We start from the raw sequence: 24,329 nt of genomic DNA on the forward strand, positions 1-24,329 counted from the left end.
TCAGCTTTTTGTATGCAGCATACAACAAACACAATTTTTTTTTTTTTTTTTTTTTTTAAGTACATAACAAATTATATGAAATATTGTAGATCATACAATTTTTTAAAATTTGCTAGCAGTCTGAATAACAAAAAGGGAAATAAATTGATATTCCGGATTATGATTTATGGGATTGTAATTTCTATCAACATTGTGAATTTTGAATGGATGAATGTGAATCCCAAAGTGTACATGCAGTTTTCAGCATTACAATAATATATGTATGTGTAATATGTGTACATGTGATGTATGTACATGGAAAATGTATGTATATGTAATGTATGTTTATGTAATGCATGTATATATAATGTATGTATATGTAATGTATGTATATGTAATGTATGTGTACGTAATATATATATAAGCATAATACTACGCACAATTACTTAAATGTATACACAAGCAGAGGTACATTATGAACATACATAAAAATACAACATTCTCCCTTTCCATTTCCCCCATAAAAGTTTGAATAGAAGAGTAAAATTACGGGCACTTAGCAATCGACACCCTTATTTGTGTTGAAACTAAGTTGCAGAGTTTTATTTAATCCCCGTATTCATTTTACCTAGATTTAAAAATAGTTATTTATTAAGCACTTTTTTGTTGAATATAGCATTATCTTAATATATATATATATATATATATATATATATATATAAGGAGTATAGCTAGAATCCTTGAATGAGTTTTCAACGTGGTTGAGAAATCGTTCTAGAGTTCAGCCTACTCCGAATGGTTTAAATCTTTACTTGAGTTGAAGTTGCTCAAGTTTGTCACAATGCAATTTCGTTAATCATTCCAGACTCCTTTATATCGAACTAAATAACATAAATTTCCTTAAACAAGAGATCTGATCGTTCATGAATTAGCTGACATATTTGTTCAGTTTTTTTTTTTTTTTTTTTTTTTTTTTTTTTTTTCCCATTATCCGCATATATATTAGAACTCGTGTATTACATTTTCATATGCTTTACACGTTTACATATTTATATTTTTCTTTGATTTTTATGAAAACTAAATTGAACTTTAAGAAAGTTTTCGGTTTATAAAGGAAAAACAAAATGAAGATTGCAAAATGAAGGACCTAAATGAGGACTTAAGAGGGTTAAAAAAAAAAAAAAAAAAAAAAAAAACAGGACTTCATGAAAATAATGATTTATTAACATGATTTATATGATCATGTAAATTTGTCTTTGAATATTTTTTTGTTTTTCCTTGTCTCGATAGTATTATTTATACCCCTTATTCATTCCATGAGTATTGCCCTGTCGACAATATATGATAAAATGAGAGTATTTTTATTGCCGATTTGGTATACCCTCTTTCTGTTCTGCAAATCAGAAGATTTGCCATACAAATTACCGGATAGACTTTTAAATAAAAGCTTAATAGATATACTAAACTATAACTTCAATGTTAATGATGTTATGGATATATTTGAAAAAATATTCAAGAACAGCGTTGACGATTTCAAAATCGAAGAAGAAAACAATGAGATGAAGAATTTACAATTCATGAAATACAGTTTTGATAAGGATAATTATAACTTTATGTACACCTCTTTTAAGGACTATTGTAATGCTTCTACATATAAAATTTTTTTTTTTTTTTTTTTAATTATCCATTTGAGGTGTATACATATCGAACCTAACAGTGCATGTCCAACCGAGTAGTGCATGATATTTTTCCATTTCCACGAATATCACATTGTGTATTTGCATCACACTGTGTGTTTACATAACATTGTATGTTCGAAACGTTGCATTTATTTTCCCATTTTTCAATATTTCCAAAGATCCATTATTAATTCCACCCTGCCACTCCCCCCCCCCTCTATTTGTAGGTCTAAATGAAGTTACAAATAATGAAAATTGCAAAAAATACACAGACAAAGATTACATTTCCAACATTTTCAAAGACATTGATAGCAATTTTTATTCTAGATTTTATAAAGAAATAAACAAATTGAAACATTACATTTTCGAAATAGGGAAATTATTAAAAAGAAGAGATGAGTTAAATAATGAAATTAATTGCACCGTTGATAGTATTAAAAATTCGAAAAGTTGGGTTAATAAAACCCTTACGAAAAAATCTAGCAAGGCATTACCTATTATTCGATATTTTGAAGAAATGTCTTATAATCTAAAACATTCAAATAAAGGTTTAAGTTACTATGATATGATGGTACAATATGGAAATGATTTAAATGCTATCATAAAAAATGCACTAGTAGAATATGTATATTTGTATAAACAAACAAAAACTTATCAAAAAAAAATAGAAAGGTATATGGAAAGAAATGCTAGAATCCTTTCAAAAATGCATAAGAAAATTATATTAAGTATTTTTTATATGATTTCAGATATGAATAAAACAAATGAAAAAATTGACAATTTAATAAATAAAAAGGTACACGAATTCAGTGAATGGGTAAATTATGAAAATAATAATTATGCAAAAAGACTAAAAAAATTAAAAACAACTGTTGATTTTAATTTAGATGACATTAATGAATATATAGATATTTCTAAAGAAAAACTTGAACAAAATAAAGTAGCCTTTATAAATATGAGCAAATATTTGACATTTCAAAATCCAACAAAAACTATTACGTCTATCATGAATCTTATTAATAACAAATATTCTAAGGATGTTAATGTCATTTTTATATATAATGAAGAATATATAGATTTTTCTTCTGGAAACGTGATAGAAGAATTAGAACCATGCAAAGTTAATATAAATACAAAATCGACAAACAATGTTAACTTTACTCATTTGGATTTTATGAAAACGTCCAAGTATGAAGAAATGCTTAATACTAACATGTATGAACAAAAGGGTTTTAAACACATAGATAAACAGAAGATAGACAATGTTATGAATGAAATATTTCATGGAGACAAGAAACTTGACACCGAATACTGGATCAAAGAAAAAGAATATGAAGATGTTAAAAGTAATATTTCTTACAATGAACTAAATAACCAAATCAAAGTATATACAGATGAAATGGAAAAAAGCATCACCATGAATAACGATAATTATATTTTCAAACCTACCATAAAAAGATATATTTCCAGTGTTAGAAACCTTTTTAAAAATCCAATTTTTTATTTTAACAAATATATTTATTCTTTTGAGAAAAATTTTGATTCATATTCCAACAACCATGCAGGAGTTGTCACTACTACTTTTAAAACCATTGATAAGGAAGATAAAAATGAATTAGAAAACGAGAAAGCAAGTGAAAATGAAGCCAAGGAAGAGGGTAATAATAAATTAGAAAACGAGATAGAAAGTGAAGAAGTGAAGAACATTAAGGATCATAAAAGAAATGAAGAAATAAAAGTAATCGGGAATGGCTCAAGCAATGTCAAAATTTATGGAGTGAAGAAAGAACTAGAAAAGGAGATATTAAGCGAAATAGAATCCGCTGCAAATTTAGAATTAGATTCTGATCTAGAAAGAGAGTTTGAAAACAGGGAAGGGAAAAATGCTTGGGAAAAATTAGGAAACGAAACTGCTCTTTCCAACGAAGTAACTGTAGTGTCAGAAAACATGAAAGGTGATAAAAATGAGCAAGTGGATGAAAAGATATTTGATGAAATATATTTGGAACATGCAGGAAAGGACAAGGAGGACGTTGAACATATCATCCAAGCATTAAATAAACATGATATTGAAAATGTTGAAAGTGAAAATAAGAATGATAATGAAAATGACAAGGATAATTCACATTATAATTATATGGATGACAACATTATTCTCGATGATGTATTTAATAATGTGGACTATAGAGAGAATGATAAAAAGAGCGATGAATTGAACGAAAAGGAAGAAGGTAACGACGCTTATAAAGAGGACCCAAAAGAGGAGAATAATAATGATCTTATTGATGACAGTGTGATGAAGAATAAGAAAAGAGGAAATTTAAATGATAACAAAGGAGACAAGGTAAACGATGAGGAGCAAGAAAATGAAAAAGAAAAAGATGGAGAAGAAGGAGAAGAAGAAGAAGAAGAAGAGAAAGAAGAAGAAGAAGAAGAAGAAGAAGAAGAAGAAGAAAAAGAAGCAGAAGAAAAGGAACAAGATGATGACGATGATCATGTTGAAGAAAAAGGCGAAAATGTGGACAAAAATGATGATGAAAATGATTATAATTATGGCAGTGACGAATCAGGAAAATATGAAAACACAGTGAACGAAAAAAATAAAAATAATTTATCCATTTTCCATAGTGCAAGTTTAAAGTATCTGTTGCGAATTCCATTCATTAAGCAGCTGTATAACATGTGTTATGAAAATAAAAATGAATGTGTACATAGAAAAGATGTAGAAGTGATTGAGATTTACGAAATAGATGAAAAGGAACTAGAAGAAATATATAACGATTTTATTAACTTAAGCTATGAAGACTCATTAAAAAAAATTAAAGAAAAAATATTTTATGCAGTACCTGACATGGAATATCTTTCGAAAGCTTTGAAATTACAAAAAAAAAATAAGGAAGAAAATAAGATTCGAAATTTTTTTTATGATGCACTTTATGGAAATGATTATTTGTTTGTAAAATCGAAAGGTGTTAATGTTGAAACATTTATTTATCCATATTTTGAGACTTTAAATTTACAGTTAAGTGAAATAAAAACATGCACATCAGAGGATTACTATGGTTGTATGAAGAATTATATTCGAAATGAAATTAAAAAAAAGGAACCAGAGAATAAAAAATTAAATGACAAATTAATGCAAAAAACATTATTTGTATATTTAGGAATTTTTAAAGATGAAGTTTTTAAATTGCCGAAATCGAAAATCACAGATGATTTAAAAAAAGCTCATTTGAAACAGTTTTTAGACAATCCTAATGATTATCATTTTTTTAATAATTTTTTAATTAAAAAATATGAAGAAGAGTACTATTTTTTTCAAAGATTAAAAGTGTTTACTGTATATCATTCTAAATACAAAAATTCCATTATGTATGGTATTGACTTTAACTTTTATGTTTCCTATTTTTCAAAAGAGGACATACAGTATTTGCCCTTATCATACTATCATGATTCTATAATATATTTTAAGGTGGTTCTTGCCACCTCAAAATATGGATTCCATGAAATAGTCCCCATTGATGATGAAATTATAAAGTTTGGGTTAATGCTCTCATTAGATAATAAAAATAAAAATATACATTATTTAATATTATCAGAAGTTATCAATGACACAAATTATGACCTGCTTAAAAGTAAAACCGGGGTTGTTAAAATTTATGAAGTGTCTTATGAAAATCTTAATATGCAAATGGTAAATTCAAAATATAAAGTTCAAGTAACAAAAAATATGAAAATAATTCTACAAAAGAAAGTCACTTTTAATAACAATAAAAAGAGAACACATGATTATATTGATACCTTTTATGATAAGATGAATAAAATAATGAAAAATAACATGAACCTGGAATTGTTCGGGAAAACTTTTTATGTTCATCTACAGAAAACGTGAATACATTTAGGTACTATAAATTTCACTTATTTGTATCTTTGCTTTGTTTTACTTTGCTTTGCTTTTCTTTGCTTCACTTTGCTTTACATTACTTTACATTGCTTTTTTTTTTTTTTTTTTTTTTTTGTTAAAAATGTTAAAATTGTGAAAAATATACAAAAGATTTCCCATTTGGGAAAAACGAGATACTGCTCTTTTAATTATACCTATGTGCACTTTATTAACACTTCCTTAACAGTTCGTCATTCAGTTTTTATATTTTTTGTTCATTTTTTCAGTTTAACTGTATCATAAATGGTTATGTATAAAATGTTCATCCACAATTGATCACATTTCATTTTGACATATTATTAATCTATCTACCCATACTTTGCTATTGTTCTTTTTTTGAAAACCCTTTTTCGCACATTTTCTCATCTTTTTTTTTTTTTTTTTTTTTAATTAGTTTTAACATTACTTAAAATTCAGTGTTGCACTGATTCTTTACACATATGTGTTTACGGCATATTTATGTGTTGTGTGTATCATATTTCATAAAATCATTTACGGAGACTTTTTACCTTATAATTAAGTTTTTAAATTACCCTTTAAAAAATAAACATTATTATTTTTTCTTTTTAAAAACCTCTACTCTGAAACGTCCATTATGTTATATCCGCACTTATCTCGACCCCTATTGAACAAGTATCCATTATACGTAACAAAAGGTAAATCACTTTTATTGAATATACCTTTATTGATATACCATTATTGAATATGCCTTTACTCAAGAGATCTTTTTTATGCACAGAATATGACATATTTTCAATAGTTGCCGGCATAAGTAAATTATGTAGCTATTACCATGTCACTGCGTATGAATTTAGAACACGCCATTTTTTTTATTTATATTGGACATATAGCTAATGCTACATAAAAAAATTTATTCATCGTTTCGGCCTCAATTTTTTTTACCTCGTGAATACAAAAAAAAAAGAAAAAAAAAAAAAAAATATTTGATCTTCTCTTCAATAACAACCTTTGCTTATAATATTACAACATAAAAATAAAAATGTAGGTATTCATGTTCTTTCAAATAAAAAATCTGTAACCCGTCAAACGGAAATGCGTTCCTTCATAAATATAGCACAGGAAAGTGCATTACACAACCATCCAATAATGTTATGAAAGTATTATATAAACATCAAAAAAAAAAGTAGCTAGCTCTATATTATTCTTTACTTAAGCGGAATTGATTATATGTGCAAACTGTTTTATTAAGGAATAGAAAAAGTGGATACAAAGTTCCACACTGAATGAAAAATACACAAACCAGTGGGGAATAAGACAGTCTCTCTATGTATATGAATAAAGCATCTATAATGTTGTTTATTTTTTTTACTAAAGCAGTGAACTTTTTCATTTTTTTTTTCTCCATTTCGTAGTTGTATTGAAAAAAAAGATAAAGCCAAAACAATTAAGGGATAATATTTATGTTTATTGATCTACAATATTATTATTTATTTATTTATTTATTTATTTTTTTTTTTTATTTATTTCTTAAAAAATATGTTTCATAAGAAACTTATAAAATATTATGAGCCTTGTTTAATTTCACATTCAGTTTGTAGTATTTTTTTTTTAAATGAAGAGAAAGTAACTATTTATTATTTTATTTTTTTTTTTTATTATTAGCACACCTTTTTTGAATTTTCTTTTTTCTTTACATCTTTTTCAGTAAATTAAAGGTGCAAAATATGCAAATGCATATTTTTTATACTTGTGCATTCCATTAAGTATATTTTCTCATATTTGTACATGGGCACATGTACATGCATAAAAAATACTTTATGAGGCCTTGATACTACAATTTGCATGTTGCAAAGTATTTTGAGACCATTTCATGAGGGCGAATGGGAGCAACACCTATGTGACAATTTTTATGGAGCCCTATTTTTTCTTCCTTATTGTGCAATTGATTAAAACAAAAAAAAATAAAATAATAAAAGTAAAAATAAAACAAACACATCATGATGTTATTTTATATCGAAGAAAACACCCTTTATATATATATATACATAAACATTTGAATAAGTGCAATGTAATAATACTAAATATTATATGCAAATTTTTTATTGTCAAATAAAATATAACACCCGCTTTGTGTACGTCCCACACAGCATATCATTTTTGAATTTTAGTATAATGTAATATAGCGTGTATGGCAAAAAAAAAAAAAAAAAAAAAAAAAAAAAAACCTCTGGCATACCATGGGCTTTAAAACAAGTGCTTAATTAAGTAAACATTACATATGCAAATGAAAAATGCACATATCATTTATTAACATGCTTTGAAAAGAGAGTGTGGCACATGTGCAGGGAGCAACATCTGTAAATTAAGTGAAAAATTGTTCAAATTAAAAAAACTTCAATATATTTGAATGAATTTATTTTATTTATTCTTAATTTATATGAAAAGGCGAGTGGTTATTTAAATATTTTTATAGGTCACACTTTTACCATTTTTATGGAGCCTTCTTAACGTTTATTTTACAAAATATTATTTTTGCTTCACATCTACAACATTTACAATACCACGCACCGCAACAACAAAAAGCGTTTTTCATTTCATTATTATATATGACAAAGGAACAAATTTAATAAAAAAAAAATTAAGTGCTCATTTTATTATCATTCAAATTACGTAATTTTTTAACCAACATGTTGACAACTAAAATGAACGCATAAATATATATATATATACATATATGCATATATACATATATACATACATGTACATATATGTATAAACATTAATTTACGCATCTCAATGTTTTTACATTTTTCGTTTTTAACAATTCATGAGGACACATGTACACCAACATAATAAATAAATGTATACTTACAAAAATACATTTGCATGACTTTGGAAATAAAACCATCAAAATTGCAAATCGTATATTTGTAGAAGCAGAAAAAAAAAAAAAAAAAAAAAAAAAAAAGATTAAAGATCAAAATTGATAACCATTAAACAGGGGAACCCCACTTTGAGTAAACAAAATAAAGCTATTAAATTGAAGTAATTCCTGTTAAATCACAATAGAACTTTATTTGACTCTCAAACGTAGAGGAATTGAAATGTAAGCTAATGTTCTTTCTTAATATATCTTGAACATATGATTTACAGCCTTTACGGGAGTAAAATGTGTAAATAGCTTAGTATATCATAGATAAACTCTTTTGTGCTTTCTCTCTTGAATCCAAGTGACATAAATTTATTTTTGCCTACATATGTACCAAGTTATGTTGTTCGAATATATCCATATGAGTGTACGTAGAAGTATGCACAAGTATATTTTTTTTCATTTTTATGTAAAACTTTGTAGAAAAATATAAAAAGATAATTCATTCTGTAAACAATTGCTCATGACCTGTTTTTTTTTTTTTTTTTTTTTTTTCACATTGCATTGCTCGTGAATGTTTGAGTATTTATGAACCTCAACTTATGCGACGTGAATGAATGCATTTTTGGTTCTACGTTTTGTTGTAAATATTTGCTCATTCTTTAAAAGCATTGAAGGCTTACTTATTATCTCCAGCATATTGTTTTTCTTAAATTTGCCGTTTTTCGGCTTTATTTTTCCGCTTCTTCATTTGTCTTCTTCATTATTCTTTCTCATCTTCATTTTTTCTCATCTTCATTTTTCTCATCTTCATTTTTTCTCATCTTCATTTTTCTCATCTTCATTTTTTCTCATCTTCATTTTTTCTCATCTTCATTTTTTCTCATCTTCATTTTTTCGCATCTTCATTTTTTCTCATCTTCATTTTTTCTCGTCTACGTTTTTTCTCGTCTACGTTTTTTCGCGCCCTCACATTTATGCTTCATTTTTTTTTTCATTGCCTCCATCAGAAAACCGCAAAAATGGCATCGTTGAATAAAAAAAATATTGTAAAAATTTTTGAAAAATGTGTAAGGAATAACATACTAACAGATAAGAGTCGCCACCTATGCACGAGCAAAACGAATTTCAATCGAGCATCTGGAGATATAATAGGTATCGACTTAGGTACAACAAATAGTTGTGTTGCAATTATGGAAGGGAAACAAGGAAAAGTGATTGAGAATGCAGAAGGATTTAGAACAACTCCATCTGTTGTAGCGTTCACCAATGACAACCAGAGATTGGTTGGCATAGTAGCAAAGAGACAGGCAATAACAAATCCAGAAAATACAGTTTATGCAACGAAAAGATTTATAGGTAGAAAATTTGATGAAGATGCAACAAAAAAGGAACAGAAGAATTTACCATACAAAATTGTTAGGGCACCAAATGGAGATGCATGGATAGAAGCCCAAGGGAAAAAATATTCTCCAAGTCAAATAGGTGCTTGTGTTTTAGAAAAGATGAAAGAAACTGCTGAAAATTATTTAGGAAGAAAAGTACACCAAGCTGTTATTACTGTACCTGCGTATTTCAATGACTCACAAAGGCAAGCAACGAAAGATGCTGGAAAAATTGCTGGTTTGGATGTACTTCGTATTATTAACGAACCAACTGCAGCAGCTTTAGCATTTGGATTAGAAAAGAGCGATGGAAAAGTTATTGCTGTTTATGATTTAGGAGGTGGTACATTTGATATTTCTATTTTGGAAATTCTAGGAGGTGTTTTTGAAGTGAAAGCAACGAATGGTAACACATCCTTAGGAGGGGAAGATTTCGACCAAAGAATATTAGAATATTTCATTTCTGAATTTAAGAAAAAAGAAAATATTGATTTAAAAAATGATAAGTTAGCTTTACAACGATTAAGAGAAGCAGCTGAAACAGCAAAAATAGAATTATCAAGTAAAACTCAGACAGAAATTAATTTACCCTTCATCACTGCAAATCAGACCGGACCAAAGCATTTACAAATTAAATTGACTCGTGCAAAGTTAGAGGAGTTATGTCATGATTTATTAAAAGGAACTATAGATCCATGTGAGAAATGTATTAAAGATGCAAATGTAAAAAAGGACGAAATTAATGAAATTATTTTAGTTGGTGGTATGACAAGAATGCCAAAGGTATCTGAAACAGTAAAGCAAATTTTCCAAAATAATCCATCCAAAAGTGTAAACCCAGATGAAGCAGTTGCATTAGGTGCAGCTATCCAAGGAGGTGTGTTAAAAGGAGAGATAAAAGATTTGTTGCTCTTAGATGTAATTCCATTATCCTTAGGTATAGAAACATTAGGTGGAGTTTTCACCAAATTGATTAATAGAAACACAACTATACCAACAAAGAAATCACAGATCTTTTCCACAGCAGCTGATAATCAAACACAAGTCAGTATTAAAGTTTTTCAAGGAGAAAGAGAAATGGCATGTGACAACAAAATGTTAGGATCTTTTGATTTAGTTGGAATTCCTCCAGCACCTAGAGGAGTTCCACAAATTGAAGTTACATTCGATGTTGATGCTAATGCTATTATTAACATATCTGCTATTGACAAAATGACAAATAAAAAACAACAAATTACCATTCAAAGTAGTGGTGGTTTAAGCAAAGAAGAAATTGAAAAAATGGTTCAAGAAGCTGAATTGAATAGGGAAAAGGATCAACAAAAAAAAAATCTAACAGATTCGAAAAATGAAGCAGAAACGTTAATTTACAGTTCAGAAAAACAGTTAGATGATTTCAAGGACAAAATCTCTGATTCAGACAAAGAAGAATTAAGAAAGAAAATTACTTCTCTAAGAGAAAAATTGTCTACAGAAGATTTAGATGGAATTAAGGAAGCCACAAAACAGCTACAAGAAAAGTCATGGGCCATTTCTCAAGAAATGTACAAAAACAATGCATCCCAGGATTCGCAATCACAGGAACAGAAAAGTGAAAATAAAACAGAGGAGAACAAGGACAATGCTTAAGGCTCTTGGAGAGGAGAAGAAGCGAAAAAATGTAAAAGTGCTATGCACAGATAAGAACCCGCGTTTGTGAAAATGTAAACCGATGTTAAACATAGTATCAAACAGAGTATTCCATCAGAACGTATTTTATTCGTTTTGTGTTTACAATTGAAAGATAAGTGCAGCAATTTGTCTGAATGCAGATAGCTAGCTGGTTTGTATATATATATATATATATATATATATATATATATATATGAACGTGTGCATATTCGCATTTGTAGTTTTACCCCATGTAATCTTAATTCGACGGTCATTGAAAGCACCCTTCCCCGCCAATATAAATTATTCATTTGTCCTGTATATAACCATGTGGCGTGAGGTAACATCTGATGCATCAGATGATTTTAAAAATATTAAGGAATTAAAATCCTTTCATATTTTATTTTACATATAACACTTTTTATGCTTGTTTTTTCCCACGTCCTCCCATTTTGGAATGTGGTATAAAGTAAATTATATGTAAATCTGTGTACAATTTACCGTACCAAAAATGTGGAATATTAACAAGTTTCGACTTTTGAAAAGAAAAAATGTGCAAGAATGTCTACAGGTACGTATATATATATATACATACATATATTATATGCATTTTTAAAATGTTTAAAGTTAATTGAGCCTCATACTCTTTCCCTTGTGCGTGGTAAAAGTGTGCATGCAGATGAATACTTATGTGTATTTTGACAACGATACTGGCAGGTAAATATATATATTATAGGCATGCACGCCTATTAAATATACACAAAAATCTCGCATTGCGGAAAACGTCATTTCATAAGACCGCACTTTATTTTATTCTTTTGCTGCAATATTTTCTTCATTTTTTATTTAAAAAAATTTAATAATCAGAAACAAATAAATTATTACACAAAAATTACAAAGGGTGGTGTTGTTCCAAGACCACTTGGGTGACTTATACAAAAAGGTTTTTTCCGTATCGAAAAAGAAGATGTTTTAGTGCATATGTGAAGTCATTGTATTTCACCCACAAGAACAAGATTTAGGTATATATCTCATTTCTATTTAGTTACACTCGTGTTTAATCGAAAGTTCAGCAAAAATACATGTACTCATTTGAAAACACTTATATATTTCTTAGTCACTTTTTTCTCCCTTCTGCATATTTGTAAGCCACACATTTGCACCTTTAAAAAGGGAAATTTGTCCTATTTGTCGCAATGCCTCTTTATTTGAATTTTTTAATAGGCAATTTGATTTGAGTCTTATCAATTGGCACTGTTAAGATGGTATTATAACTTAACAATGGTAGTTTGTCTCTTTTTTCTTTTTCGAGAAGCTGTCATATTTCTTTTGCATATAAATAAACTGTACATATATGTGTATGTACACATGAATATACCTCCCTACGTAAAACAGCATATTTTATAAAAAAGAAAAAATAATTACGAAAAAAGTTGTGTTTTTTTTGTGGGAAAACAACATCATCATGCTAAAAAAAATATATTTTTTTTTTTCCACTACTAAAGAGGCATAAAGTACAAGTTGATAAAATTACATGAAATTGTATGCAGTTACACACAAATGAATTGATATAGTAGAACATGTTGAAAAAAAAAAAAAAAAAAAAAAAAAAAAGAAAAGTTGTGGCATATTTTTCAATATATGTATGTGTAACATGATCAGTAGTTGCATCGTGTGGAAGTAAAAACAAATTATGAGTGAAGTTAAATACACTTATTTTTGCGTATGTTTGTGCATATATACAACAGGGGGGAAGAATTTAAGTTTATACATTTTTTGGTGACATAATAAACGTCTAAATATTCATATGTATGTACATTTTCAAGAACACCTTGCTTGTGTAAAAATAGGCTATTATTTCCTCCATATTTTTCCAACTTTTTTCCCGTCATTTGCTCCACTATTTTCCCAACCAGATTACAATTCCGAATTGGATTCATTCACATTACTGAAGGAAAACTTTGGGGCATTTTTTACAGTAAAGGGAACCAAGTTGTCAACAGAGGCTTTCCCCATCATCATTTGTGTGATAAAATTTTTTATGGAATTTTCAGAATAATTTCCCTTCAAAATCGAATACACATTTTTTGAAAAACTAATAGCAATAACAGTGGGGAAACCAAATGTTAGATTTAACTTTTGCACAATGTCTAATTGATCCCCTGCTTGTGTCCATAATAAAGAGACAGGTAATCTACTGACGTCTTTAATAACACTGTTTAATATTTGAATATATGATTTAAAATAGCTGAGTTCTGTATCTTCTTTATTTGGTAAAATAGCTAGTAGACATACGTCTTTTTCACAATATTCATCAAAAACTTGTTGAGAAGTTAACTGAATTACTTCCTTTTTTTCTGTATAATATTTTAAAAAAAATTGATAAAGGTCATCTACAGTTCTTGAGTCGTTATAATCTACTGCACTGTGTGATTTTTTATTTCCTGATGGGAATAATCGAAAAGATGGATAATGGTTTATCCCATAAGTTTGTGCTGATCTTTGTTCAACTGTTGCATCAATTTTCGCAATTCTAGCATTTTTCATATTAGCTACTTTTTTAGCTAATTCATCAAACATAGGATGTATTGGTTTACTATGTCCACACCAAGGAGCATAAAAAAAAACAAACCAAACATTTTCATCATTTTGCAACACATTTTTATCAAAGTTACTATCATTCAGTATTATAACTTTTCCATCATTTTTTTTTTTTGATTTTTTTTTATAAGAACTTTTATTTTTTCCACCAATATCAATATTCAATTGTTTCAAACGATAATTTTTTATACTGTCATATATGAAGGAAACTACCTCTTTTATTTTATAATTCCCATCAAAATTTTCAATATCTTTTTTATTATCATTTACGAAAAAAACTTGTACACTTGGGAATGCTTCAATTTTATAATGATTAATTATATCTTCATTTTTTACAGCCAAAATTGTTATGTCATCTTTTAACGTTTTTGCTATGCTTGTAAAGTCATTAGCAAATCCTCTGGAAGCCCTACACCATGTTGCATAAAATTCAACTAGGCAAATTTTTTTCGAATTTAACAAATCCTCGAATTCTTTCAGACTATCTACTGTTGTTATTTCTTTCACATTTGTATATAAGCCTGAAGTGCACCTACTGTATAGGACTGCCAAAACGAGTGAGAAAAATATGAGACCTATGCTTTTCATCTTTTTTTACCTCAGATGAGTGCAAGCGCGAATGAGCTAATATATGGCCAGACTTCACACTGGGGACGAGCCAAAAGGCGATACAAAAGAAGGCTACAAAATGGGAATTAAAAAAAGCGAACAGCAAAATGTTCTTATATTTCCAACTTCCTAACTGTAAATAATATTTAAAAAACGAATGCGCACTTTTTGGGACAGCAGGAAAAAAAAACAGTGTAGAAACTGCTTAAAAAATGTGCATGTACCATAAGCTCGTTTGGTATTTGTTATGTTTGGCTAACTTGAAAAAAAAAAAAAAAAAAAAAAAAAGCTAACATTAATACTAATACTTATAGCAATAGTTATATACATTACAAATATGGGTTGTCAATTGAAAAACGTAAATCCTAAAGTTACTCCTATAATGAACATGAAAATTATTTTGGTGCTATATAATTGTGCTACCTATTGGTACCCCATTTTCAACCTAAAATTTGGCCCCTTTTGATGCATGCGCCTTCAGATTTACTGCCTTAATTTTTGAGAGGGGAGAAGATTGAAAAAAATTAATAAATAAAAAGTAGCACTCTGAAGGGGATGTAAAAACAAAAAAAAAAAAAAAAAAAAAAAAAAAAAACATGAAGAAGTATCACATCCATATGTAAAAGTAAATATATATACACGTAAATAAGTGATTATATGTATATTATTGCTTGATCAACATATGTACGCACACACACATGCTATATGCGGCAAGGACGAAAGTGTGCCCAGAAATGATAGAAGTCAAAGTGATCTTCATGAATATATAAAAATTGTTCTATGGAAGTTTAGTATAATTGCAACCTAAATCCGATAAAAATAAATCATTCAATATGAACGACTAAACCTTATCATAGCAAAAACCTATCAATAAATGTTTGTAAATAATATAAGTCTATTCCTAAAATTGAATATCTGACTTAGGGTCACTACAAAAGAATACATGCATGCGAATATAATCACATGAGATAATTCGCACAAAAGGCTTATTACTGCTTTGCTCATATTGAAGGGAACTATAATATATGTGTCATTACTCGGGTGGAGGATATTAAGTTCTAACGTTTAAAGAGGTTCGATAAGAGTGATATGACAATTAAAGGGTCTTGTACAGGTATGCTATATTTCATTATTCTTTCTTCAATTAAAAAATTGCACATTTATAAATATGGACGTATTTGCGTATTTATTCAAGGTGTACATATTTGTTCGCTTTACTGTCGCTTGTTCAGAGTGTTAAACTGTGACATAAATGCGCCCTTTCATGTGCGAAAATGTATATAGATTTATGGCTTTATTTTCAACGGCACAATTTATTTTCACCTTTCTGCTAATCCAGTTTTGTTACCTCCAAATTGTGAACTGCCAATTTTTTAACAAGAACAGGAATATCATTTTCATTTATCGGCACCCCTTCACTTTCCAAAAAAAAAGGAATGAAGACAAAAAAATGATCTCATAAACATGCAAGGGGAGACGTAAAATTGGAAATACAGTCCATATGTTGTTACAACAAAATTTTGAACAATTTATTCACGCAAACGAGGAGAAGGGGTAAAAAAAATAAAATAAAATAAAAAATAAGTAACGTTAAAATTGAAAAAACATTTCAAATAATGCTCTCTTCTTTTTCGTAAAAACTGAATAAAATATATATATATAAATTGAAATTTCCATTTTTTGTTCATACCACGCTTCCCTTTTACAAGCATGTGATAATTTCCAAATATAGATAATTAACTTTCGTCCTCATATACGAACATCAGCCCATCCACCTACTTTTCCTTTTGAATATTTTGAACTTGTTGCTTTGAATATTTATTCAAAAGGTTCTCTGGTTCAACATTATTTTTATTGTTTGGATAAAAGAGTATCCTATACGAAATACACCCAACGACCTTTACTGTTTAACATCATGCTATTTATAGGTTCTTGTCGCTATAATATTTTTTTATGTGAAATATTTTCCATTACCTTACGATGATGATATAATATGAAGCTACTTTAGGAAGCTTTTAAAAAAATATAACCTAGCAGTTAACCATTATAAAAAATTATCCACCTATAAATAAGGGGTAAAAAACCCAAGCGTCCTCACAAATTATGAGAAGCGATCTGGTGAGGGAAAAAAAAAGTTAAAAAATTGCCTTGGAAAAGAAATACAAAGAGGGGCGACATATATATATAATGAAACCCCAAACAGCTTTAAAAAAAAAAAATAAAATAAAATAAAATTCAGTGGTTTTTAAATTTAAACGAATAATTTAAAAGAAAATTATTATCACAAAATTTGAAGGTCAATTTAATCAGGTCACTATATACATTTTTGTTACATGTTCTTGTATTTTTTATTTTCTGTTCCGAGCAAAAATATGCTTTTGAATTCAGAGGGGCAAGGTTACATATTGCAAAATTGTTCCTTACTAATTTTGCATATATATGATTACTTGGTTATGTCAATTTTTCACATGATTTAATTAGCGTATTTAATTTTTTTTTTTTTCAAAATCCCTAAATTTACCTACACGAGGAGCATATTGCTTCTGCATAGCAAATATTATTTTTTGTAATTTTAAAGGATCATTTCTTCTACATTTTTACTTATCTGTTTAAGTGATATTACATATATATGCTACAGTGTGTTTCTTTTTTCTTTTTTTCGAGCTTATATATATGTATAACATTTATGCATAAGGAGGAACATAAAATTTTTTTTTGGTAACGTCTCTAATGCAAACACTAGAAGTGTTGAATTTTCATTAGGAATAAAATTATTACTTAAACATAACACGAATACAGTTTAATAAAAAAAGGAAGTGACTAATAAACAGGCGTTGTTGTTTTCCTTACATGTTCATAAACGGAGTGACACAAAAAAAAAAAAAATATAAAATAAAATAAGGCATATGTCTTTATATCAAATAAACATACCGATCTAGTAAAGAAAAAACAAATAACATTTAACTCAGGGCACCAACACATGATAACACACGAGATAAATGGATAAATTCAAAAAATGCAAAAAAAGAAATTTGGGTCAACTGAAAAAGACCAAGACTTTTATTAAAAAAAAAAAAAAATTGCCATATGTGAACAGTAGTAACAGCAGCTCACCGAATGATTTTATCACAAATGTAATTATAAAATATATAAACCAGAGGAAATATGAAAAGAGGAAGAATGGAGGAAATTTTGAAAATGACAAATTTAACGAATTTATAGGAAACAAGAACGCAACTGAATTATTGAAGGAAAGATTATTCGGAAAGAACGAAATTAGAGAGACGGATATCGTTAAAAATTGTCTCCTTTTTAATGATAAAAATGAGATTCTTGAAAAAGTGAGCTATAAAATTCTTTATGATGTTATAAAAAAATGCATAGATCATGAACATGTATTAATGAAAGTAGAAGAATTAGGTTTTACAGCTGAAAATATAAGAGATAAAAATAACGAAAATGTAAATATATGTTCGAAATACAAAGCTGAAGTTTTTTTCAATTACATATATAAGAATTTAAAAGTTATAAAAATTACTAAAAATTTTCAGATGCTATATAAATTTATGAATGTTATCATATCCGTTACACACATAATACCATATATGTATAAAGTAAGATTTATATTTTCTTTTTGCTCCATTTTTAACATCTACCAAAAAGAATGTGAAAATGGTGTGAATAGTCCATCACTGATAGGAAAAGCCAAAATAAGAAATGACAAAGAGGATAATAACAATCATGGTAGTGGGAATTTTTTCAATTCAGACGTAGAAGAATTTTTAAATTTATTTTTTGAATTAATGAATGAATTAATAAATCTACATGAAAATTATAATACATACGATGATAATTACAAAATATTTAACTTTTTTGTTTTGAGGTGGATATTGGTTTATTTCCAAAATAAGCAAAGTTTTTTTGCAAAAGGGAAATTCATGAACTCTTTGATAAAATTGAAATACGTCATGTTGTTATTCACCTTGTTGAAGTTTCTACATGAAAGTGCAAATAATGTGACATCTAAGAAGTTTAAGGATAGTGAAGGAAAAGTATGTGTATTAAATAACATCACGATAGGAGTATGCAAAGAAGGTACAAACGTAGTTCATGTAAACAATCAAGAGGAGGAAGAAAGAAATATTTCCCAATTTTTAAATGAACATTCATCTTTTTTTGTGGAAGAAAAGCTTGATTCAAATAAAACAAATTTTTTGGATCATTTATGCAATAGTGAACAATTAAAAAATGAAAAGATAAAAAATAATAGGGACGAAATTAAGATGTTGATGGAAAATTTTTATGATAAAGTCGATTTGCGCTTGGAAAAAAGCTTGAAAGATGTGAAAGAGACCATGAACACATTGACACAGAACATATTTATGACAGTGTACAATCTATTTAACACAATGCACCTTATACATAGACATGTAGTATTGTTGCATTTTTCTTTTCATTTTTTAAAAACGAAAGCATTTGAATACTCGTACTTTATCATTTTTAATGCATTTCAATGGATTGAAAAATTATTAACAGTTAACAATTTTGTAATTCATCCGATGATATTTTTGACAGCTCAGGAAGTTTTTACCTTTTACGAAAATATTGTTATTCATTTATATAAAGAAAAAAATTATACAGAGGAGGAGGAGTTTTACCAATTTTATGACAAGTTTAATAGTAAACATAGCAACGTTTATTCAACAGTTTTGAAAAAGATATGGAGTTTATATATGCTGATTATTTCTGATGAATACATGAAAAGGGAAGAAGTTGGTAAATTGAGTGAAAATCCTTATTTTATAATAAACAAAATGGATGAAGAAACAGATTTAATGAACAGTTTGAACAAATTAACGACTGTGCTAAGAGTTAACAACTTAGAATTTCCAGAAGAATATAAAAATTTGATACTAAAAGGTGTAGATGAGACGTACAAAAATTGCTTAACAAATTGTTTATCAAAACTGTTTCGTGTATTAGGGTTGAACACCTTTTTTGAAGAATACTTTTTTTTTTCAAGCAAAGAATTATTATCAAAGGATGTGTATATAATAAATAGAATTCTCAAAGACACAAACAGAACATACCATGGTGGAAACTTTAAATTTTTAATGAATTTTTTTTATCCTTTGCTAATGTATTACATTGATTTATATGAGAAAGAAGAAGAACACAGTATAAAAAAAAAGTTATTCTTAACACATATAAAAAATGTATTGATTCATTTCTCACGTGTATTAAATGATTGTATCAACTTGTATTATTTCCTATCTACAAATATGGAAGATTTGTATATATTAGTAACAAAGTTTATCAATTGTAATGATTTTAAATTGCTACCTCTGTTTATCAACTTTTTTGAAAATTTTTACTTATCAACGTTGAAGATAAATAATAATCAAGGTTCAGAATGTATTTCCCAAATATTCGATAACAACAAGATTGTTAGAGATATAAAATGTAAATACACCATTTTAAATTTAAAGAAAAATAATTTCTTTTTAAGCCAAGTTTCAGATAATCTGTTGAAAATTTTTTTACCGCGATTCATATCCATTGTAACATCTAATTATGAAAACAAATTTTCTCAAGTTAATGTAAAAACAGATGAAAGTAGTTTAAATATGTCTATGGTAATTGAAGGATTTTCAAAACTGATACATGTGGCTTTATATTTTTCATCAGATGCAAATTTAAGTGAAATTTCAAGCCTCCTCGAGCAGCTTATACAAAGAAACGAAATTGAAAAAGAAATTTATTCCTTAATTAGTATATTAATTGTTCTCAAAATTTTAATACCATTTTTTACCTATGATGAACTTATCGCATGTTCATCTCATTATAAGAAATTAATTTATTTAGTGAATGAAATGGTTAGTAATAAGCTGTTACTAATTGGGAGAATAAAAAATGCAAGGGGAAATAGGTGGAATGTTAATAGTACACAAATAGAAAAAGGTAAAGATGCATATTCGAGAATGTCATCTGGAGGAAACAATTTCTGCGTCAATCAGATGGAGCAATCGACGAAGCTCTTTGATCAAAACCTGCAAGAAAATAATAATAGTGCCCAGTATTATTTGCCTAAGCAGGTGAGTGAAACTATGTACACTGATGGGATATACCATCCAATTGGCAATGAAAATGGTAATCCAATGCTGAATAACAACTACTGGAACAGGAACATAACAACGAACACATGTGATATAGATCCATGTGGTGATACAAATCAGATGCATGAAAATAGTAAAGAGGAGGAGGAGGAAGAAGAAGACTGCATGTTACATAGAAAAAACCAACGTAGCTACAAAAAAAACTTAAGAAGAGGGAAAAAAGACCAAAGTAGTAGTAATATTGGAAAAAGAAGCAAAATTAAAAATTTTATTAAAAAGAAAAAAAAAAACAATAATTGTTCACAGATGGAAAGGTTGAGAAGAACAAAAATTACAAAAGAGATCAAAATGGATGTAGAAAAGTACAAATTTATAAAGATGTTAATATATGATAACGTTGCATCCATGTTTAAATATTTCGGCAATATATTTTTAAAAAAAAATCACACCACTGGCTTTGGCAGTGGAGATGATGGGATTAAGAACCCAAGAGGCAGCTTATGTTTGAACAAAAACGAGATGCATATCCTTAACAGCATATATAGCAACAGTAAAGTGACAGAAAGTAAACTCCCTGTAATGTTGACCAAGGAAAATATTTTTTTATTTTTTGAAAATCTTGATAATTACAACATTAATAAGTATATTAAAAAATTTTACGTGTATTTAAACAGCTTACTATTTTACTTGAATGAGTGTAAACATGTGGATAGAGATTATTGTTACGATTTATTTTTTAAAATTTTGCCAATCACTATGAAATCTTTATTTTATATCAATAAAAAATTTACAGCTAAGTTAGGGAAAAATAGTTTCTTCGAACACATAATAAAGTTGGGATCCTCAAATTTAAAAAAATTATTTTTACATGTGACACCCGGTTTGTTAATGGAAGAAGCTAGCTGCAAAAAGACAGCTATTCATCTATTACACTTATTAATAAAAAGGTATAAAATTGAGTATGATGACCAGGTGCAGTTATTTAGTGTATGTTTAGCCTTATCAAATGCTAGTGAGAAGAATTTATTAAAAGTATTTTTAAAATTTCTCCTCTCATGCGTGTATCGGTTTAACAAAGATGTTATACTAGATAACATAACACAGTTAACGAAACTTCTAAATGACATTTCAGAAATTAGGAAGGGGGTTAAAAAATACACCATTGAAAATTTTTTATTAAGATTACACTACTTGGTAAGCAAATCGGAACAAGTAGTTGAACAAAAACAGAATCCATATGACATTATCGTGGCGTATCTGTCAAAACATAATAGAAAAATATTCAACAAATTAGTTCATAAAAAAAATTTCAAAAGTGGCAATAGTAGTGATGATGGCAATGATATGAATGATTATTTGAATGGGAAGGAAATGGAACATGATAAGAAAAGAAAGAAGATAAAAAGGAAAGGTACACACGTATCTCTTTCCTCATCAGATGAAGGATCATCTGTCATATCCTATGCAATATCTGAAGATGATGATGTGTCATCCGATTCAAGTGGAAAAAGTTCATATAACGATGGCTTACTTGAAAATGGTAAAATGGCTAAAAAGGCAAACGAGGATCCAGAAAAGTGGGAAGAACATAAAATAATGGAAAATGATAAAAGGAAAAACAAATTAAATAGAAAAAAATCGAACAAGGCAACCAATCATGATGTGAAGATAAAAAGTCAGAACCGAAATTTAACGAAATTTTTTGAAAATTTAAAAAATACAAGAGGTTCTAAAGAAACTACTTACATTAAAAGTACTCTGGATAATATCCTGCAAAGAACTCCAAAAAAAAATAGAAATAATAAAAATAATAAACATACAAATATTAAAGTTAATAAAAAAGTCAGTGATGTTCTTAACAATTTAGGAATATCCCTATTTAAAAAGAAACCAAATATCGCATTTACGAATCAAAAGGAAATAAATGATTTATTTGGTAAACAGTATTTTACTATGCAGAGTTTAAGAAAGGAAAAAACAAATCCAAAAGGAAAACATTCAGTTGATTTTAATTTTGATGATGAAGAGGAGGAGGAGGAAGCAGAAAATGTAGAAATAGGCTTGGATGGAAAAATAATTGTTCATCCAGCAAATTCAATATCGCAAACTTCTAGAAACAAAAAAAAAGATGAAATGATTAATAGAAAATATAACCACGTGAATGAAAAACAAAATATTCACTCCAAATTTAGGTTACATAACAAATCGAAATATAATAAAAAAAAGGCGAACAACTTCGTCACAGCAGATAAAAAGTTATATACATCAAAGAAGGGAAAAGGGGATATAATCAAAAAGGATAAATTGTTACCATATTCTTATGTTGAATTGAAGCCACTTATGACAAAAGAAAAGTTTAGGACAAAAACACTTCATGCTTTTAGATCAATTAAAAATAATTCCAAAAGACGGGGAAGAAAAAGAAAAAATTAAAAATACTGTAAATTATGCAGTGCCTTCCAAAAACTATATTGGACCACGTTTACATTTATAACCGCTATATAAATTGGTGGGGAAAAACTGAAAAATGGATATGTTTGAATTACTTTTGTCATCAAAAATGGGGATGTAGGTAATTGCTAAGACGTTTTTCTATACATGTTTGTTACCCTACATACAAACATCCCCCCTCGTCGCTAAGATATTCACTGAGTCAGAATCTATCGTAATGCACTACTTCCCTTGCCCGCCCCTTTTTTTTTTTTTTTTTTTTAACGCGTTTGTATTTTACATCCATTAGCAACATAAATATATATATATTTTCCAACACATTGTTGTAACATATACCACTTCTCATGTTGTATTTTACGCAACCTTTATTTATTTTCCTATTTTCCTGCTTTTAAAAATGGTGGAGAATGTATATAATCAAAAGTGAATTTTGTTTTGAGAAGAAAGGGGATGAATACAATTTTATTTTTTTTTTTTTTTTCATTACAGAACAATTTGAAAATAAACATTGAAATTAAATATTCTCTTTATTTTTTTAACACATATTTATGTTCAAATATATGAATTTGTATTCCCATTTTAAGGATTAAAAAAATAAAATTAACACAAGAAAAAGAAAAAAAAAATGGTATGAAATGTTTCTATGAAGTTATAATGGGGGGGCAGCATTATGTTACATTTAGACTTTTTATAATTGAAAAAAAAGTTTTACCAGGTTTGTTACATATGAAAAATTCAAACATGTATAAAGACATATGTGTATCCACATGCGCGTTTCTTTTTTTTATCGCATATACACATGTACATTTGTACAAATATAAAGGGATGTAATTTTTTTCATACTGTAAGGAGTCCATATCGAACATATAATTAGCACAGGAATTTTTTCTCATGTTAATTTAGCGTCATTATAAATTTACATTTTTTTTTTTTTTTTTTTTGTCCTGACTGCTTCATTTTGCTTGTCCACATTCCTGTATTTACCGCTTCCTCCCCCCCCCTTTTTTTTTTTTTTTTTTTTTTTTTTTTTTTCCCCTTTTTCTTTCCCTTTTTTTTTTTTTTTTTTTTTTTCCCTTCCTCCCCCCC

General features: G+C 27.9%; 4 protein-coding genes across 4 annotated transcripts; 3 read left to right on the forward strand and 1 right to left on the reverse strand.

Annotated features, from left to right (window-relative positions):
- Nucleotides 1-1,328: 1,328 nt before the first annotated feature.
- PGO_093050 (hypothetical protein, conserved) lies at nucleotides 1,329-5,550 on the forward strand (the record flags this gene model as incomplete). Its single annotated transcript, XM_028687893.1, has 2 exons — nucleotides 1,329-1,617; nucleotides 1,886-5,550. The coding sequence occupies 2 exons, from the start codon at nucleotides 1,329-1,331 to the stop codon at nucleotides 5,548-5,550; spliced, it is 3,954 nt and encodes a 1,317-aa protein (XP_028543694.1).
- A 3,903-nt stretch (nucleotides 5,551-9,453) lies between these two features.
- Nucleotides 9,454-11,445, forward strand: PGO_093060 (heat shock protein 70; the record flags this gene model as incomplete). Its single annotated transcript, XM_028687894.1, has 1 exon — nucleotides 9,454-11,445. The coding sequence occupies one exon, from the start codon at nucleotides 9,454-9,456 to the stop codon at nucleotides 11,443-11,445; it is 1,992 nt and encodes a 663-aa protein (XP_028543695.1).
- Nucleotides 11,446-13,383: 1,938 nt separating this feature from the next.
- PGO_093070 (protein disulfide isomerase) lies at nucleotides 13,384-14,655 on the reverse strand (the record flags this gene model as incomplete). Its single annotated transcript, XM_028687895.1, has 1 exon — nucleotides 13,384-14,655. One exon carries the CDS (start codon nucleotides 14,653-14,655, stop codon nucleotides 13,384-13,386), a length of 1,272 nt encoding a protein of 423 aa, XP_028543696.1.
- A 3,020-nt stretch (nucleotides 14,656-17,675) lies between these two features.
- Nucleotides 17,676-23,225, forward strand: PGO_093080 (hypothetical protein, conserved; the record flags this gene model as incomplete). The annotated part of the gene is made up of 1 exon (XM_028687896.1): nucleotides 17,676-23,225. One exon carries the CDS (start codon nucleotides 17,676-17,678, stop codon nucleotides 23,223-23,225), a length of 5,550 nt encoding a protein of 1,849 aa, XP_028543697.1.
- Nucleotides 23,226-24,329: the final 1,104 nt, after the last annotated feature.

The sequence above is a fragment of the Plasmodium gonderi genome (genome assembly GCF_002157705.1).
Source record: "Plasmodium gonderi DNA, contig: Chr09, whole genome shotgun sequence".
NCBI classification, from domain to species: Eukaryota; Apicomplexa; class Aconoidasida; order Haemosporida; family Plasmodiidae; genus Plasmodium; species Plasmodium gonderi.